General features: G+C 41.3%; 1 protein-coding gene across 2 annotated transcripts in view; it reads right to left on the bottom strand.

Moving 5' to 3' along the window:
* The window catches only part of zfpm1 (zinc finger protein, FOG family member 1), a 100,603-nt gene that overhangs the window by 26,555 nt on the left and 52,581 nt on the right, over positions 1 to 21,467 (bottom strand). For both annotated transcript variants that reach the window (XM_086109680.1, XM_086109681.1), the window contains exon 3: positions 17,793 to 17,930. In XM_086109680.1, the coding sequence (XP_085965806.1) occupies positions 17,793 to 17,930 (138 nt within the window). The remainder of the gene's footprint in view (positions 1 to 17,792; positions 17,931 to 21,467) is intronic.

Raw genomic sequence — 21,467 nt, 5'->3', positions numbered from 1 at the left:
AAAAACAAAAACAAAAACAAAACACAAGGCAGCACAAGCTTGTTATCAATACTAACCAGCTCTGCTACAATATAAACCACACTGCCATTGTCTCGCACACACACACACACACACACACACACACACACACACACACACACACACACACACACACACACACGCACGCACACACGCGCACACACGCGTGTGGTGTGATCAATATGGATGCTTCAGCATCCACAATAGCATCCAGGTCTCTGTGATGAGCCAATACAAAAAAACTATCAGTCGACTATTAATTAAAACGAGTAACACAATTAACCGTGATTTGACGGTTGGAAGAGAGCGGGAGACACTGACATTGTGTGAAAGAGAACCTAGAAAAGAGGATGATGGGATTTTGAGTGGACCTCCTGAGCACCTGTGCTTTGCGTAATGTTTGTCACTATTTTAATCACAATAATAATGAATGTGGGTGCAAAAACACACTGATGTGATCCCGTTTTTCATTTTTCTCTTTTTTTTTTTTTTTGAATTGTTAAAATGACTGAATGTGTGCAGTGCTAGGCCGCACTGAGCGGCCTGTGGCTGAGGGCCGGGACACAGGATGCATGCATTTTTGCCATGCTGAACCTGATGCTGGTGTGCGGGAAAACGGCTGTCAATGCGTATTTCTCGGACTTTCCTAATGATTTCCTAATATCTAGTTCTGTGATTCATTTTTAAAGGGGGGAAAAAGCTACTTCCAGAAGGTTTAAAAAAATAAATAAAAAGAGTCACCCTAAGCATGAAAGCTGTTTCTAAGTTACAGTACATCCACACAATAAATGGCCATTCCTAAATCTCATCACTATGTATATATCACATTTTAAAAGCTGAACGAAACTAAAAATGATGTTTCTGTTGTAAGCCTCTCAGAGAACGAACTTAACTGTTTGCATCGACCATTCAGAGTATTAACTCAATATCGTTACTTGTGACTGAGGTTAGGTTTGCATTTTGCAGGAAATTTGATCTCGATGGGCTTGGCTTTAATTTCATTGTTGGTGGTTCTCAGAATATGATGCAGACAACTCTTTGAGTAGCACTCAGCGATGTATACTTTGTAAAATCAAATTTAAAATCGTATTCTTACCGATGAAATATGCATGTAGCGCTTCTCCCTAACTTCTTAGTACAAACCGTGTGCCATACAGAATTTTCGCCATCGAGACAGAAAATAATGTGAAAATGCAGCAATGAAATCAATGTGTTCAAGGTAGGCGGGCTCAGCGAATGGCAACTATCAGGTGGCCAATGGTGGCTTCACTTCTCCCGATGGCGAGTAAGTGGTCCATTAGTCCATTCATTTATAAGTCTGTGTCTGGATGACAAGAGAGTCAGAGAGAGAAACTCAGCGACTCAACGAGAGTGACAGAGGGAGAGAGCGAGATCGAGCGAGAGTAGTGTTATGTCCTGTGACTGATTTTTATTATCTTGGATTTATCTACTACTGGGTTACTGATTATTGATTGAATGTTTGAGTCAAAGGGATGATTGTAAAGCTTGACTGCAAATACTATGGAATATATGTGTTTTAGTTTTCACGGTACGTGGCATGGTTCTTTATTGAAGAAGATACACTGCTTGTGCTGCGAATGCGTGTGAAGTCGTAACTAGTCAGCAGCAGTAGTAGAAAATGGAGAAGCTCTGTCTATCCTATAACAGTGGCCTCAAACTGTTATTTAGAGACTATGAAGCGCATTTAAAATAACGATGACGGAGTGACGTTTACGGTCTGGTTCGGCTTGAAACCATGTCTGACTGATGATAACGCCGCCGGCGAATGACGGGCCAGCAAAAAAGAGAAAACCATTCGCTTTAAGAAGCCTGTCAATGTACATTTCGTTTTCTTCTGAAGCATGTTCCAGTAAAAGTAAATTGGGAATGTTCTTATATTCCCAATTATTTTCATCTCTTGCGTCAAATATTATGCAAAATGCTGAGACCTTGTTTTGACTGTCAAGTGCAGATGAACAAAAAGATGATGGCGCAACAAGGCTTTGCATGAGTTCCTGACGCAGTCAACCAATAAGCATCTTTCCTAAATGACGGCTTACGAATAAGTATCAGAAAGGAGGAACCCCACGCTGATGCTTTCCTCTATTGCACCTAATTGACTAAGAAGAACTATTGGTGATATCAAATGAGAAGATCACGGCAGAGCTATTGATTTTTTGACATGGTACAACAGGAAATCTTTATCAAGGTGCTACTCCGACCCCACACTAATAGTTTTGGGTTAAACTAGGTTGATTTTCACAGGCAAATCCCGTCCCTCTCGCTCTCCTCTTCTTACAATCATGATACGAAGAAAGGCGCAACTAGCAAAGTCAGGAAAAAAAGAAATGGTGTTCAATCTACCCGCTACTGTCAGTTTGTCCTGGACTGGACAGTCCATTCCCAGTTTTGAGGAACTCAAGTTAGATAGCTCTCGATATGTATAAAAACCAAAGCTTCATACAAGTCCACACTTGTTCCGTGGCTCTCGCATTTTCTTTCTCCACTTTTCACAGTTGGCCCTTTGCCGTAAGTCTGTGCGCTCGCTATTCAGTGCTAAACGTGGCCAATTGGGCGATAGGCTTTTATAGCTAGTAAGAGTATTCAAAGACACGATGTTCATTTTACAACTCTCGCGGCCAGTTTGTTCGATAAAGGGCCTCATCCGAACAACAAGAGAGGTCTGATTGCTTTTCATTTTCTCCTTGTTACTCTCTCACAATGATCTTCCACGTCGCACCCGAGAGTCCAGCAGGATGAGCTCAGTGGCAGATACGTATTTCTGGGATAGGCATCTACTGCTCCGGACCACGCAATCATTTCCATTTTACCCTCTGTTGCACAGTCAAGATAAGACACCTGCGTTGTCGCGCTAATCAGATGAGCTTCAACAGAACTTTATCATTGACATTTACCACTGTTTACCCAACTAATTTCTCTTAACTGCACTGCTGAACTTTTATCTACAAAATACATACACTACCAGAAAAGAGCAAGAAGCAAACATGCAAATTCACAAATATGCAAAGAAAGATAAAATGAAAGGGCGGGGGGACTAAAAGCATTTTTATTCAGAAGAGGAAGGAAGTGCAGACAGAGGTAAAGTTGCCTTGCTGCTGCTGATGAGATGAAAACAGTTTCTCCCACATCCACCTGCTCCAAACAAACAAACAAACACAAAGAACATTGACATTCACCAGAAAAAAAAAAACGTGTTCAAACTGACTGATGGTAACCTGTTATTTTGTTTGCTGATTACCATCCATCCGCCTGCCCCAGGAACACCCAATCAGCACCATCTTGGCCTTCAACCCCCAGTAAGCTGGCTGGAGACGACCCAGAGGTGCCCCATGCACTCGCTGGCTGGACGTAATAGCCCTGGACCTTGGAGCCTGCAATGTGACCCTGGCACAAGCTCAACATCTTGCCCACAATACACCCAGATGGAGAGACCTGGTTGCTATGGCTGGCTCTATGTGCCATGTAGTGCCAGAGGATTAACGAAAGAAAGATGACCAAAAACAACTATTCTTTGACCCCGTTGTATGAGCCATGGGATCATATGGGAAGAAAATCCCATTATCTACCATAATGTCACATTTTAAACCCGTTGACTGACCTGCTGCATACAGGTATATTCTAACTAATAATTTGTTCATGTGTATACTTGTGTTTTTGTGCCACTGTATATACAAACTTCACCATGTACTCGAAATCACACCCCCTCAAAAACATGCACTCCGACATATGTCAGTGCCGTAGGGGAAGAGTTATTGTACTTAATAAATAAATACATAAATAAAAGGTGAAAATACAATTATTTAGATTTCCTTCGTTTCAATCAAACCCACAAAATTTGAACATTTGAATATTTTTTTCAGACTTCCACCTCAGGATTCATATAATAGCCTGATATTAGCGATCTAAGTATCATCATCGAATGCTGTATCGCTGCTACCATTTTGTGTTTTGACCCAAGTCCAAAGCTGATTGTTTTTATCTTTATTAAAATAGTGTATCATGCTCAACAAATTTATTAAACCACCACCCAATGCAAGATTGATGCCGCAGGTGACCATTAAGAGCACTGCCGGCTTACCAAAAATTTCTGTAGCGCTTCTGCCGACAAGGTCTCGATCGAGCTGGACTCGATTCCGGCTGACTTCAGGAGAGGGGCGGTGTACGCTCTGGACTGGTTGCTTGCCAATATCAACTAACCAGCATTCATACTCACATTCATGCCGAACGACAAGTTAGAGTCTTAACTGAACATCGATGCTCTTTGAATGTCAGAGGAAGCTGGAGTAAGTACCCTGTGAACACCCACACAAGCATGGTGGGGGGGGGGGGGGGGGGGACATATATTTGAACCCTGAACTTCAGAACTTTGAGGCACCAGAAATGGCCTAGACCAGTGGTCCTCAACTAGAAATGCTGTCGGTCCACTTTATTTTTTTTAATAAGACCAAGGTCCGGTCCCATGCACGGCGGTCATGGGGAGCAGGGCTATATGCCCATTTAGTATGGTCAAGCCAAGCTTATACAAATCAACATTCCTCACAACCAACCAATAATGGGGTGCATGAAAATAACAATTATTCACTTTGCCAGTACACAGCAAATAATGAGAGGTATTGTGTTGAGGCACAGGAACTCTTTTATTTTGTTAAGTTGTGCCTGCTTAATAATAGAAATAGCCCTTTTAGGGAAATAAGACATTTTTACTTTAACTTTGTTAAACAGTAGTTGTCTTTTTTCCCCTTAATTTAACAAAAACAAAACAAAATACTCATTTTACCAAAATAAATACTAAACATGAAAACAAAAATATCCTTTTCATTTGTACAATTCCCCTTTTCACATCCCCGCTGTAATCACTGAAAAATATATCAGAAGAGGAGTTAAGAACCATTTTAAATACGGACACAAGGGAGCACAGGAATGTGCAGTGCTGTTCTTCCACTAAAGGTGAATGCAATGTCTGAGGCATGCAAATATTATTTGAGGACGCCATTGTGATGTTCATTTACCATGTTGCGCTGTTCTGCTGTTAAACAGCTGCAAAGATCCCCGGGTAGACGGGAGCAAAACTGCACACAATCGAAAGCTCCCGCGATTCGTCTTGTCTAATTGTCTGTGTGCGGCTCTCCTGGGCTGAAGCTGTGAGCACACTGTGGCGTCGCGCATGCGTCTGCTTCCTGACACAATCATCCATTTTGAATGCGTGACGCTTATGTATGGGCACACCTTAAGTTCAGAGGAGCCAATCAGCGCATCGTTATCGCCGACATGCCCTGCTCAGCCAGGGTCTCCAGTTAGTCAAAACATTATACACACACAGTCGCGCTGCTGTGGTCCTCTGCAATACATCTGTTAGTGCACGCAAAGAATACAACGGATAATTTTAACAAGCGATCGCGGTAATGCGCAGATTATAGTCCAAAAATATAAAATGTACAACGTAAAAATCACTTTATAATTTATTATTTTATACAATTTGACGAGGGTCCGGTCGTGGATCGCGGTCCGCCAGTTGAGGAAGACTGGCCTAGACCACTGCCGTGCGTTGCCGCAATAAATGTCAAAATATGTTGTATTATGTTATTGCAATGAGTAACACACTATGTGGAAGCTCTTCCACCGAAGTGATAGTTTCAGTGCTAAAATATAATTAGCATTACCCATATATTTTCAAAGGTAAAGGTTAACCTTACTTGTATTCCTGAACAGGAAAAAGAAATGTGGCTGCATTTTTCATTTGATTCAAGTCTGACTTCTCAAAAAAAGCTTGTTAAAAACATCAAATCCCGACTGAAAATCAGTGTCCACATAAAAGCGCTTCATAATACCGGATGATCTCTGAGACAAATAAGTGGCGGTGGTGGTCTAGGACTTTGTCAAAAAATGTTCTTTACAATTAACATTTGACAGTTAACATGGCTGTTTGTGCCAGAGGCTTTTAGGGCATGACCAATCATGGCTCACCTGTTTTGGGGGTTTTGTCATGTGATGTTCGCAAGCTGAGCTTTTCGGCCAAAGGTGTCCAACCTCGGTCCTCAAGGGCCCATGTGCTGCCTGTTTCCCATCTCTCCCTGCTGCAACACACCTGATTCAAATGATCTGAAGAAGGAAGATAATGAGTCTGACCATTTGAATCAGGTGTGACATCGGCCCTTGAATGCCGAATTTAAACACCCCTGCTTGAAGCACTGTGATGTCATTTTCAGTCAACAGCAAGTGGCAAAATGGCCACCCCGAGATGGAAAAAAAAAGGGTGGATTTTGCTGTTTACGTCATATTCCACAACCACAATAGTAATCAGAATACAGTGTTTAGAGCTTGCGAGGGATTTCTTAGGTACTCTAGAATCCACCTACATTGCAAAATTATGCGTCTTAAACTGAAAAATATCAATCGCCCATCGATGCGAATGGTTTTCTAAATGTCATGCAATTGACTAGCGGCTGGGTGTAGCCCACCTCCCGCCCGAAGGTATCTTGCTCGCTAGCTGAGAATGGATGCCCGTAATTTGCAGCCTGAATGCCCAGCTTTAAAGTCCACTTTTCCGAGTTGCTACCTTTGAGTCATTGATGTTGTCTTTGAGCCTTCTCTCCTCAAACCCATTCATAATGAGTCAGCCATTGTTACAGGGTGGGAAATGCTAATAGGATGTTTCGAACAGTGCAAATCTTGTTGTTACTTGAGTGAAAAGTAAATCAGCTGTGAAAGTTTGAATCAGAGCAATCAAGACAATGTAAGTCCATCCAAGCATGTGTTTTAGGAGCTCAGCCAGTCGCTTAATCACACGCTGGCCTCCATTTCCATCAGCCCTTCCTTTTTGTTCATCTGTAGCCTGTCACAAATTGAAAGTGAAGACCTTCCAGAAACTATCTCTGATAATCACGTAAATTAATTAGAAAACGTTACTTGACATTCTCCAAGCGCGGACAGAATGGGGGGGCGGGGGGGGGGGGAGTGAGGCAAAGCCACAAAATTAATTGTATGGTATGTGACTCTGATAATTAATTCATGCCTTCTTTAAAAAATCCTTCTGGCACTCAATGAAAAAGGATGTTTCAATCAAACCAGTATCGGCAGTGGTCAGGAAAGGAAACATCGAAAAGTTAAAGAGTGACAGACTCACTCGACATGCTCAGGGTCATTTGGAGGTTCACCAATTAAACGGAAGCGACCAGAAAGGGAAGCGAGAACAAACGAAGACAACATGAGAGGGACCCTTAAAGACAGACAGTGTCCATATCTAGAAAGAGTGCCCAGATAGTGTGGGACAAAAGCCGTGACTGCTTTAATGGTAACTCAGAAGTTTTTGATTTTGAAGTGGAGAAGATTTGAGAGTTTGGATGATTATTGCAATTATTCTTTGAAGGCATCAGCCCAGCCAGGATCGATTCATAGAGAGCAGCAGGTCGCAACCTTTTGTTTGCCCTGGAGCTCCTCTGTAGATGTTGAATGATTTTGTGCACAGCCTACAAAAGTAATATACTGGAAAATAAGAAGGTACATTCGAACAAGATATAGACATGAAAAATTCATCAAGTTGCTTTGCCGCTGAATTGTTCCCAGACCTGCTTTTGTGTGTCACTCCAAATTCTAAATGCGAGTTATTATTCTGGAATTTTAAATGTGGTCAAAATTGAGTTTTATTTGAATAACTTAAACACTTTTTTTTCATCCATCACATCAGTCTCGTACATAGTCCTGCCTCAAGTGCTTTGATCATTCATTGATTGATTCCCTTTTATATTTAGTTTTATCAACGTTACAATGACAGAACATAATGGCTACTTTTTTTCCGAACGACTAAATATAAAATAAATAAATAATGTTGCACTAGCATAATATTCACAAAGAGCATCTTCACCTGTTAACCCTTTCATGCACTCTGTAACCTGATAACATGGTCAGCTGTCCTCTGTAGTAACCGCTGTCCCTGAAAGGGTTAATCTTAAGACCCACAGTCGAGTGCCGTTGTGACATAAGGCATATATGTCAGGGATTTGTTTTCAGAGGAGAGGCTGCGGTTCAAGCCAAAAATGTGATGAACTGGGAATCGGCCTGCCAATGTGCTGTCTGGCCGCAAACACCCTCCAGCTGTGTGGCAGCCGTACGTAACTGAGAAATGTCCAAGACGACGAGCACATCGTGTTTCAGGAAAGGACGAGGTGAGTGACACCTCACAGGGAGGCCAGAGAGAGAGGAGATGTACTGTAGGTGAGAGAGAGGACCGTTTTTCAGTCAAATCAGGAAAGGCGAGGGAAGACAAAGGCTGCAGCCAAGTGCTCCTCAGAGTGCTCAGTTCAGATCATATATTTAACATTAGCAATGACCAGAACTGATCGCTAACCAGGAAGACTCATGGCAGGGTTCTACATTAACCGTGGTCACCCTAAGTTCACTTATGCTTTCTCGACCAGGCCGGTACTACAAAATCAACATGTTTTTGCTTTTCTAATATTCTATATTTTGAGTTCTGTCTACTTCAACTGATCAATCGGCATGGATTGTTTGTATTTGTTTGTGCATCAGGTTAAACCCTTCCATGAGGAATGACTTGAAGAAGATGACCAGAAAATGTCAAATGTTAAAAATTCAGTTTGATTTTACACTGCAATATATAAAGATACTAAGTATGAGATGATCATTGAAAGTGACCATATTATATTCTTAATAGACAGGGCCGGTGCCGGTTTGGGCAGGGCGACCACAACATGTCTCATGATGGTCCGACAAGCCCACCTGTACATTTTTCTTGCACATCTCGGTTTCAACTGAATAAAAAGTAAGTCAATCGTAGTAGAACATTTCACATGGCTGCCGACCAGTCCAGAGTACCCCGCCTCTCATCCAAAGTCAGCTGGCATAGGCAACAGCTCACCCCTCAGCCTACTGAGGACAAGTGCCTTTGAAAATGGATGGATGGAACATTCTCTGTCAATTTTATTCTGATCTAATTGAGAAAAAGATATTGAATTGAATAATTGCAATGTCGTCATATAATGTTACGTTCACAGGAGGGTGAAAGGCATCCTCAAATACCCCACGACGCATTGACCCCAATGTATTCTTAACATTTATTCAAGGCCTAAATACCACCTGGGGCCAAACAAATGGATGTGCTGCCTGCAGATGACTACTTGGCTTCAAGGAGCAGCTGTGCTCTCTTTAGTCTCAACTAGTTTGAAAACAAGAACATCAGCGATGAGAAATTGTGATAAATCCACTCAGGCGTCTTGTGCACAAGTTCTCATGGCAGTACGACAGTGCTTTAGACCCAGATATCCAGAACACATACAAAAAACAAACATACAGTATATTTGATCAAATAACGATCAATCCTTTAATTTTCTCTGCAGCTGATCATGGAAATGCAGTCGAACGGCACTGATGGCAATAGCTGGGTTATAGTACAAAAAACAAAAAAGAATGTTCATACTGACCAACAGAAATCGCCATACACAGATAGGTTAAATTGTTGGTCATAGTGACTCATTCAAGAAAGAAAGAAAACCCCACAATGATCACTGAAATTACTTCAAATGATGAATGACAGAAAATGGAATGAAAATGAACCACTGACAATAAGGGGTTGCTTTTTTCCTGGTTCTCGCAGACTTATGAAACTAACACTGGACAAAAATGATACTGAGGATAATGAATAATATTGATGGCAACCTGACTAAATATTTTTATGCCAATTTTTTGTGGGGAATGTAACATGAACATGTTATAACAAAAGACTGACCGGCAGCTCGGCGTCGTGCAAATAGCGTCGCTCGCCGAAGATTGCTGAAAAAAGCATTTTCGTTGTCACGCGCGTTGCTCTGGGTCTAACTAGGAACCTGGGTGAGTTGCGTTTAAAAAGCGAATGATCGTATGCTTGAAATAGTTTTAGCCCTCAATATTACACAAAACATGGTTGGCCAGGTTTACTTCACACCTGACCTTTAAAGTCTCTCAGTCTTTGTCCAGACCCAAACCTTTCTTTAAATCCTCCCATTTTCTTCAATCCTTTTTAATGTCATTGTTTGTTTCAACCATGTATCGCTCCATTGTTCTATCTCGCCTCATTTAACTTTTTAAATAAATACATACGGTACATATTTATGTGAAGTGAACATCTTTAAAAATAAACGGTTTTCCAAATAGTGCAATGAACACATTACATGATTGCAAGTCCTCAAACATCACAGAAGCTATCAGTAGTTTTCGGAATAAACCCCGTTTCCTTCAACATGTTTTCAACATCCATCCAAAAGGAGGACACAACATAAGAATGCCAAAACAAGTGTGTCAAGGACTCTGACTCCGCGAAACAAAAACAACATTCATTAGACTCAACTACGGGGAATCTCTAAATATTTATTATTTTCCTTGAGCGCAGAAAAATGACATACAACTTTAATAAGATGATATCTGTAGGTCTACAGTGGCATTATAAATTAACTTAAATAACCCAGGGTAAAGGTCAATCAAATACGTGTTCCCACCGCCTGCATGCATTGTATGGGGCTATCCCAAATGGATTAAAGCCTGATATTGTACCATTTGTTTTCAAACATTTGAACAATTTTGAGCCTTGGATGGGTGGATGACAAACTCTAAGTTTTACAATATTTTCCTACTGCTGCAATTAATGGCATGCATGAATGAAGGGGTTGAACAAACTGGACCGTCTGGGTCTAAATTCTTCACAAAAAGTAACACCTTGGTCCACAAGTTTTTCCCAACAAAAAAATATTCCATCAATTAGGAAATTGGAGTTAAACAAAATAATTTGGTATAAAATATCCTCTCTTTTTTCTGGTTTACAGAACTGGAAAGAAAAACCCCACCAGGACTACATAATTTCCTTAACAAATAAAGACTTTTCAAACAAAACTTCTGCATGCAAGAAATAGGAAGGACTTATTTATATAATGCATAAGTTAATAATAAAAAATAAAAGTTTTTAAAAATCTTTTTTTAGTCCAAAAGTACACTAGTGTATAATTCTTCATGGTGCCTTTTCGTGACTGACACAAGACTTGGAGCTTCAGCAACACATTACATACAATTTCTACCTTTAGACCGCTAATCCCAAATATTTCACATTCATCTCAATTAATCTTAAACACAGATTGCATCCAGAAGATACGAAAAAGGAAGCCTGTATCATCAGCGTATATTGATATTTTACTGTCAATATTCCTGGCAACCTTTTGAGGCAATCTCTACATTCAAACTAGTTTGCTAACTGAACAAGACTTCTGAACTTGTTGACAGGTACCTTGTTCATTTCCGTCGATTTGTATTTTGAAGTGAACTTCAGTCAATTTCAAGTCACTTCAATCGGCATTGTGGCTCTTTCTTTCTTTCAGGGTTAGCTTACCGGTACCAAGAATTTTGCTTAGCTGTGTGGACCAAGACAAACCTTCACAATCTCTGTCAAGTGTGACCCACACTGGCAAGACAAGCCCTCTGGCCATGTGACAGCCAATCACCACCCCCTGCCATTTTGAGTGACATCTGAAATTGACAGCCCGCAGAGGGGCACTTTTCCCCTGAGATGCAAGGGGATCTGCTGGCTGGAGATATGGTGCAAGGAGACAGAGTTGGAGCACAGTCAACTCCACGTTTGCAAGAGATGGATGGATGTGGGTCAGCTCAACTCTCGCGCAGCTCACGGTTATTCTGTCAAGACGCTAACTACTCTCCAGTCCTTTGCGTTTCAATCCTTCCACGACAACCCACTGAAGAATTTGAATGAAATTACAAACAGGGACTTTAGAATAAAAATATTTACTTTCATTCCTTCAAAGATGTCTTTTTGCACAAATTACAATTTTGTCCAACATTCCACTGCCATAATCCAATCTTAAAATTTCTACTCTTGACTGAGGGCTTGAAAAACAAAACCAACAACAAAATAGAACTTCAAAACAAAAGATGAACAAATATATAATTTTTACCTCGCGAGAATGCACCCAGATGTTGCGTTATTTAAAAAAATCTCCCCCGCCTCCCCAAAAGGTGACAATGTTCCTCCATCTTTTAATTCCAAAGATCCTCCTACATACTAAAACGTAACATTTCAATGATGGCTATGATAAGAGAGAATCTTAAATTGAGAGCCAAGCTGAAATGTGATGCTTAAGGTACTTGGGTTGACAGAGGCAGCAAGACAAATGATATCTCCCTCAGCCTTCCAACTCTTAACCCGAGCCACTTCCCATCGTTCACCTCTAATTTGACTATCTGAATTGGCCCTCTTAAATCTCTCACCCCTCATCTGTGCCTCTCATTGATCCTTCATCCCTCACCCATTTTCACCCCTCATTATCTCTGTGCTCTCAACTGCATATTCTTTATTCTTCACGGTCTCTATAAGGGTCGTGCTCCCTCACCTTTATCTCACCTGTCCCTGTAAAGGGGAAATACTATAGAACATGTACTTGGCAATTGCTTGTGCAGGATTGTATATAAATAAATGGGTGGTGGAGTATCTTCCCACCCATCAAGTGTGAAAATATACCACAAAGTAAATCTGTTGTGAGCAGAGTATCGCCTAAAACAGGGGTGCCCATTACGTCGATCACGATCGACCAGTAGATCGTGGACTGGTCGCAAGTCGATCGCGAGGGGTGTAGAGGAGAAATCAAACAAACAACCATTTGTGTGTCTTTATGCATGTTAATAATATCTTTTCTTGTGTTGATGTACGCTGCACCCTAATCATCCTATCAGTCTCATTTTCACAAAAAGTATTTCATATAATAATATATAATAATAAAATACTATGAAAAATAAAATAAAATAAAATAGAGCAGGTAAATCTTTAACCTACGGTGGCGCGTGACCTGCATCAACGGAAGTTATTAACGCTCAGCAGTCTGCAATTGCAGATGCATCTTCTACCTGCGGAGTTGGAGGAGTTGTTTAAAAGTGACAGAGAGGATGAAGGTTTCATTGGATTTAGTGATTTGGAGTGACACTCATGGTTTGGTAAACTTGTTAGCATGTTCTTTATGTTATCTGAATAACTCTTAAAATGTTACGTGAACATACCAGGCACGTTCTCAGTTCGTCGTTTATGCATCATGTAACGTTAGCATATCGTACATTTATTCAGCCTGTTTTGTATTTTATTTTTATTTCAAATTGCCTTTCAACATGGCATGTACGTTCTTGGTGTTGGATTTTATCAAATAGATTTATACTCAAGTGCGACTTATTTTCTTCTTCATTATGCATTTTATGGCTGATGTGATTTATACTCTGGAGCGATTTATAATCTGGAAAATACAGTAATACTTATATACAGTTATACCTCGGTTTTTGACCATAATCTGTTCCAGAAGGCTGTTCGAAAAGCGATTTGTTCGATATCCTAAACTATTTTATTAGCCCATGATTAGGGGCTAATACACTAAGCAGAAATAAAAAAAATCAGTCAGATTTGCGTAAATCACATCAAACACGTCAGCTCACAATGAATGTTATGTCACTTCCTCGTGTAAGGAAGCCGAGAGGAGTCGAGTGGCGTATTCGGGTTTGCTCAGAAAACCGGTTTTCGGTCGTAATCCGAGGCGTAAACATCTCGAATTTTCGGGTCGAAATCCAATTTGGTCGATAACAGAGATGTTCGAAAACCGAGGTTTGACTATACCACCATTAACAAGCATGGGAAGTACATGGCTTCACTGTGGCTACAATAATTGGACTTTTTTTTTTAAACAGAAACCAACTGTAAAAAGGTATGGATTTTCTGCAGTTAATTGCTATATAAAAAAGTGCAATGTTAGTTGTTTTTTTTTTTAAACATGACTTTCAGTCTCAAAAAAAAATCTCTACTTAAATTTTTGATTGTTCCTTCATATTTTTCCCCCCGGTACAATTTTGGCAACTGCAGCTGTCAGAATTTTACTGTAAATTTGCCAAAACATTTTTTACATTGAATGCGGGTTTAACCTCAAGGGTTGTACTGTAGACATCAAGGTTATCTTCTTTTTTTTAAAGAGCTTGCGAATTTGATCATTCATCACACCGTATATCCATTCATGCTGTGTTGTCCTTGCAATTGGACATAAGGCACTTGCACAATTTAGATGGAGAATCTCTTTGGCCACTGACAATGGAGTTATAAGGCAAGTATGCAGGGAGACTGCCAGGCAGCCAGCTAGCAAATGACAAGGGATTACTGTGACACCATTTGCATATCAAGAAGTTAAAGCTGCGAGGGGAGAAAATATCGAACCTTCAAGCCTGCAAGGTCATTCAAAGATTTTTTTTCTTCACTTCATAATTTATTTTGCATATCATGCAATATGGACAAACTGGAGATTAAAAAATGGGAGCTTTAGCAAATCATGTCGTCCCTGATAGGAAGCAGCTCCCACCTAGACCTTTCTTAAGGCACCTTACTGCCATTGCTTGATCAAAATGACAAAAGAACACACACGCGCACGCACACACACACACACACATATACACACTGCTGCAGAAAGCAGATGTCATCTTGATTGTTTCAAAATAGAGTACACATCCGAGAACTGAAATTTGCTGGACTCACTAATCCATTCTGAATTATCACTACTTTAATTTATGTCTTTTCTTATATCGGCAGAGGCCACAAAGTCATTGTCTTGTTTCTCACTCCGCTGCGAATAATAATGAAGAGAAAAGCGTTGACCGCCATCTAAAGTTAACATACGCATTTCAGCCAACCACAGACAACTGCACCAAATATATTGAATGAAAAAGGTCTAGTGATTAAATAATACTTTAATGTAACAATATAGAACATAAATCATTCTAAATGAGTTTAAATATTCTATTTTGCCAGATCATTGGTCGTGGAAGAAAAATCATTACTGTATTTAAATAAATTAAGAGACATTATGCGGTCGCAATATAAGGGCAGATTGCTATTTAACAAATCCTAGCAATTCAAAGTAAACAGAACTGATGCACCAAAACCGTGGGCAAATATACAAAGTGTAGGTGGATGCAAGAAAATGGTGTGGCAGTGTCCAAAAAGGAAAAGAACATTGAAGGAGATAAAAAAAAGAGAATGAGGAAAAACAACTATTTTTTAAGAGTAAAATCCCTGGTAGCTGGAGCTCGAGGCCGCATTCAACAATAGTTTCCAGCTGATCTTGCAGGAGATAATGAAAACCTCAGCCAATGAAAATGCAATCCAAATCGGATTGCATTTCAGTGCATTGGAAGGCAGTGGTGGATATACTTCATTATTAGTTGCCTTTACATAGAAACGGTGATTTCAGTCATCGGCCATTTGTTCTCCGTGAGTTGGCTTCTTAGTGAAGTTCTGCGCCTTTATGTGGAACATCAAAAGTGGAGTGCTTCTGAAATCGCACATTTCTTATTTTGGCAACATTTCGGAGAAGTAAGTCTCTACGGTATTCACACTTCAACTCAGCTCCATTTTAGCCTTCATATGAGGTGCAAAAGCAATTAACTCTCTCTGTGGGTTCACCACAGAGTTAGTGAATACAGAATCATTTATAAAACAAATTCCTGTTCACAGCGTTGAGATTTTATTTACATTTGTACGACAGTGAAGAGTGTTGACAAGTGAATTCTTCCCCCTCTCCACTTTTTTCACTCTGCGGTCAACAAAAATTCAAATTTATTGTGTGCATGCACTTGCATCACTGTTAAAAAATGTTAAAATATGGCAAGAACTCCATTTCCATTATTTCAAAATAGCTGCAAGGTCAAATCAAAGGTCAATCAGTGTCCACTAGAGTTTGGGGTCACACCTAAAATGTTCCCCTCAGTTGATATTAATAAGTTAACACAGCTCCAAACATTGTGACACAGTGCTAAAGGTGGTTCATGTTGACACTCTTGAACAACTTGGCACAAAGTAAACGGCAAAACCCCAAAAGATTTAAACACTAGGAACTTCTCGTCCCCAAAGCCAGTGTCTACAATCAACAAGAGTGAGAAACGAGTGGAATGCCAACACTCCCAAAAGAGATAAAACCCTGTTTACTTCCATTCTAGCCAACACACACTTTCTCTCTCATGCGCTTCTGGGAAGTGTCTGATACATGATGAGCATTTTGTATGGACAAGAGTACATTGGCTGGTGGCGCTCCTCCACAATGAGAGAAAAGCGAAGAAAAGAAGCAGCAAAGAAAAGCGGTTAGCGATGTATCGTAGGGTGTTGGAGAGGAGAGAAGGAGGTGGCAGACGGTTAGCAGACTTGTTAGCTCGGCTGTGTGATGGAGAGACCAGAGGAGGAGAAGGTGGATGGATGGAGGAAGGGACCCAAGGAGGAAGGGGAGGCTCGACGATAAGAGAAAAATTCAGACTGGTCAAAGTTTCCTTTTTGCCAATCGTGCTCCTGATAAAGACAGCGCCTGCTCCGGAGCTGATAGAGGGGCTATCTCTCTCCCTTTCTCTCCCCCACTCTCCACCACCTCGCTCAGCCGCCAGTTAGTTTGTGCGGAGGAGTGCGGTGGGGGGGGGCTTAAAAAAACACGAAGGACCATATCAAAACAGCATCTTGGTGCTACCATCAACCAGCCACCACGCAGCAATTAATATCGCTCCGATTACTGTTAAAGGGACAAGGCTGGGACAGGACGATAATGAACACATCCTCCCCACTGGAGGAATTAAAACAGACACACACACACACACAAACGGCACTGTGTTCACATGCTCAAACAAGCAAACACATAAAATGACCACAGCTTGAAAAGGAACTAGTGAGAGATGTCGCGCTAATCTTTGTGCACCGTTTAACTCATTGGAGACAAAAGAAACAGCAAAATAAACAAAGCTTGATAAGAAAGGTATTTTTCTTGTTATCTCCTTCTCGCTGTATGTATGTCCGTTTTGTGTTGTTGCTGTTTTTGAGTTGAATACATTTGCATCCATGGCCTGTCATATTCACATCTCCAGAAGGGAAAAGGTAGGACAACACAAAGGACATTGGAAGACGCTGACACAATCGAGGACCTGTTCAGATCTACGGGGAAAACGTTCCATGTTTTTTTTCAATCGATTTCTGACGACTATGATTAAGGGGACTATGCTCACATGGACCTATTTTATTATTGTTGTTGTGGGGGTGGGGGGGGGGGCGGGCAATGAGAAAATATTATACATGTACATTGAAGTCTGATTAAAGTTGCCATTCCCTGTGTGCCCCTAAGGTGGCGAGTGACGACATATTTTCATCAAAAGTAACAAAGGCATGCAGGTTGAATGTGGCTGGCTGCTGAAGATGAATAACTTTAAGTTGAGGCGCAACGGGTGAGAAAAGGCTCCACAATTTGTCAAATAGATTAGTTACCCTGTTTGTAACGTATATATGGGTTTATATATTTGAGATGTTGTGATTCAGGATTTCTGAAAAAGTCAATATATCAAACATATTCACAAAAGAGATGTTTTTCTATTAACTAGAAATAGAACAGCATATTTGTTCAGAGCACTCCAGTAGGAAGGTGATCACACGAGGATCCTTTTTATGGCTTTCTGCGATCAGAACTCATGCACAAGTCAGGATTTGGGGAAGGACAGTGGTGCCACCATGGGTTGGCACCACACATATTTTATTTTGATCATGAATTTCTGCTGACTTCCCAACCCGAAGTCTGCATGGCCTTGAATATTGCACATTTGATTGGAGTCAACGCGAACAGCAGTGAAGGCCCAGCTTACTGTAAAGGACCTCAAGGGTGACACAAAATAAAAATGATATGAGCATGTGAGTTCTCTGAAGGGTCATTACTCACCTGGACCGCTCCACTGCAACACCCCATCCTCTTCCTGCCCTTCCTCTTTCTCTTTACCACTACTGTCTGCCAGGCGACGCTCGCCCTCAACTTCACCAGCCTCATCAGCGTCTCCATGAGTGTCCTGCGTTCTGGGCTCTAGATATAAAAACATACAGAGTCGTTCAGGACAATGCCTGCGAGCTTCAGACTAAACGACATATAATGGCGGCCATTCAAATCTGGACATTCATTCAGCTAATCTGGTGTGTGTTTCCAAGCTACGCGTTTTTGTCCTTGCGCTGTGTGAGAATGTGTCTGGGCAGTGGCTGTTCCCGTCTGCTGATCAAAGGCTGCTGTGAAATGACTAGCTGAGCTGTGTAATACAACACCTCGCCACACAGAGATGGGTCCTTTCATACAACTTTGGAGAATCAGAGATGATGCTTTCGCTCTTCTTGCTTTCACCCCCCTCATTTTGGGGCTACATTATTGCCTCTTGTCTTTTGCCAATATCTCATTTTTGGGGCTTTATCGTTGTCCACCACCCTTTTCTCTCGTTCCCTCCACTAAATGTGAGAGGGTAGCGGGATGGTGGTGGTGGTGGGGGGGGGGGGGGGGGCTGTTCCGGGCTTGCTCTTTTGTCGCTATCTCCTTCTTGCCCTGTGACATTTCGCAAAGACTGAGACTGCCAGTGTTGTTCTAATCAACACTGATATACCTGCCATTGATCGAGCTGATTACACAGCCCCATGCTCAGTGATCAAAGAGATCAGCGCGGATCTAACCAGTGTGTGTGTGTGTGTGTGTGTGTGTGTGTGTGTGTGTGTGTGTGTGTGTGTGTGTGTGTGTGTGTGTGTGCGTGTGTGTTTGTGTGTGTGTGCGTGTCCTGAAAGTCCTCACGTGTGTGTTAATACAAAGCGTTTATCCATGCATGTGTATACGTGAACTTTGCCTGTGCTGCCGTTATCAGTCTGTTTATCAAACGGCCGAGTCCCTCCCTATTAGCACAACTCGTGATTAGTCAAGATTAGATCAATAGTTACATCACAGCACCTCCGACTATCTGAGTAAAGATCACGCTTTTCTTGTTCTAGAAGTCTTGCGACACAATCAGGACAAGGGTTATATGAAATTTGGATGTTTCCATCTGCATTTGTTTGTCATTGCGTTTCCGTTCTGACTCAACACCGCCTTGCATCTTTCAGGACTTAATGCTTTTTATTTTCTTATCCGACCCCATGCAAAACCACTGCTCTTTTGTGCCAAAGTACAGAACTAATCCTGGGGCCATCACACCCATTTGTTGACGCTTTGTCTGCCAAATTCTTAACGTGAGGACAGAAGACGTTTCCATTGTTGAAAGGATGAAAAACACTCGTCACTCTCAATTGCCAAAAAAAGACACACGAGGATGTGTAACGACTGCATCTACAATATAATTTTGTTTTCGCTGCTTTGACTCCTCACCCCTGGCGTGTTTTTTTTAAGGCGCCGACGCTTTCGCTTATACTGCACACAGGCCGTGTTTACCCTTACATTCCCACTTTGATAAAGAGCAATAGTGTCCAATCAATACCCATCATAAAAGGCCAGACGACCACGAGACACACCCTTCAACGCCAACATTAATAATGTAGCCGTTGAAAGATTGGAATCGGAATGGTCAAATACAGCGACGCTCTCATTCTCACTCATTTGACGTCTACCTTTCAAACCATTCTCCATGCAATCGCTTTATGCGGCAACGTACTGTACAAACAACAAAAGGGCAATCCAAACACAAGCACGCACAAGAACACACACCCACACAAATACGCCACCCCCACCACCCCCACCCATTATTTTCAGCTATAAATCACATTGAATGGCACATTGATTTTATCCTGCGGGGGACGGAGAGTGGGAGGGGAGCTCGAGACACAGTTATTGCGTTTAATATTATCAATATTATCTCCCATATCATCTCAGACAGGGAGGCAGGTATCAGGAGGAGTCGACAGACACTTCTCTGCCAAAACCCTCCCTCCCCCCACATAGCAAGACAGTCTCCATCAATCTGATAAGCTGAACTTGCCCTGTCAAACTGGCAGGGCAAAGTCATCCAAGAATCTCACCCCCTAACTCATTTCTCTCTCTATATATTTATATGTTGTTGTTGTTGGGTATTTTCTTTGGAGTGGTGGGGAGGAGGGTCTTCATTCTGCCCTTTTGTGTTTTTTTCCCCTTCTTGCAGTACTGTAGTGGCTGTATAGAGGCTGACACAAGGTAGATGTGACCTTGCCATAGCCGTGTAGCTGTCTTTGCAGCACCTGCACCAACGTCTGGAATGGTACCATTCCACCACAAACTCACAGCCCACTGAACAATCTAATGTGGTGAAGAGCGGAATAACAGAGGAGGAAAAGAGTCCGTAAGCGTCCGTGACGATTCACTGCATCATACAGACATGATTCGCACCAAAATGATGCGTTACTGTACTGTGCAGTTGTATTGCATTTTTTGTTATATCGTCAACGAAATGTTTAACCGCTTGAACAATCTGCTACAGTCCAATTTAAAAATATATATTTTCATAAGTTACAGTACATTACATACACAGATTTGTTTGGAGTTTTATATATGATATTTTGAAAATAAATTTGGCTTCTGATTTTTAAATAATATACAGAAGGCCTACTTTGACTATGACATTTCTGGCCAAACTCTGGCACAAACGGCTATCGTATTAAAGGGGCCATACCATGCTATTTTTCAGCTTTCCACCATATATATAAATAGGTATAATTATGACTCTTGGCACAATGGCAATCTAATTTACCATGAAATATGAATATGTTATTTTGGTGGCTATTTTTCTAACTCGTAAGTTAAGACGCCTGTTCCACGAAAAAAAAAAAAAGCCTCTAACTTGTGTGGCTGCCACACCACCTTTCATGACGTCCTAAACCTGGCCGCTCACCACCCACGGAATGGTAAATAGGAATAAAGATATATTGTGGAGCCTTATATCCTCAGTCTAGGTCAAGATGCAATTTTAATACGGCATCGATGTAGTATTCATCCATGTACATGGTAATATGTGTAACAAGTCCATTTTTCTTTTTTATGCATTGAAATACGTCTGACTTATCGTGCTTGACAACAAAGCTAACGTTAGTGCATTAATCATTTATGTCATCACTTTACTAGCGGTTTGATTTATGTACAGTTCTGTACTCTCCAGCAGGTTTGATAGTGATAATTGTGCCAGTTTTAACGTTTAATTTCCACTTTTGCTCTGGCCAAAGTTCACCAGACGGTGCTCTGAGAAATGACGATCAGACAAACAGCTCCTGATTGGCCTGACGCAAGGGAAGCCGGCGCCTATGCCTTCACCGGATACGCTTGTCGGTTGTACCGTTGTCGGCTTGGAGAAATTGAGCATTTGTTTTAGTCTGCAGGGCCGGTCGTGGGGTCCTGACTTTGTGATGTAGAAAAGTGAGGACCTTTACTTGGAATGGGAGGGGCTGGTGCGCAGAGAGCAAGAAGGAGCAGGAATGCACCTTTGGGGTTGTTTTGGTGAGGAGTTACCAGTTATTTAAAATGAACCCCCCCCCCCCCCAAAAAAAAACTAGAACACACTTCAAAAACAAGTTTGGAAAATAATTTAGTTTTTTCTCAATGGAGCAAAGCTTAACAAGTTTTTGGATGATT

This window comes from Hippocampus guttulatus, chromosome 4 (genome assembly GCF_054856545.1).
Source record: "Hippocampus guttulatus isolate MCC_2025c chromosome 4, RoL_Hgut_1.0, whole genome shotgun sequence".
In the NCBI taxonomy this organism is placed as follows: Eukaryota; Metazoa; Chordata; class Actinopteri; order Syngnathiformes; family Syngnathidae; genus Hippocampus; species Hippocampus guttulatus.
The sequence above is the reverse complement of the archived record's forward strand: the minus strand, read 5'-3'. Positions and strand labels throughout refer to the sequence as shown.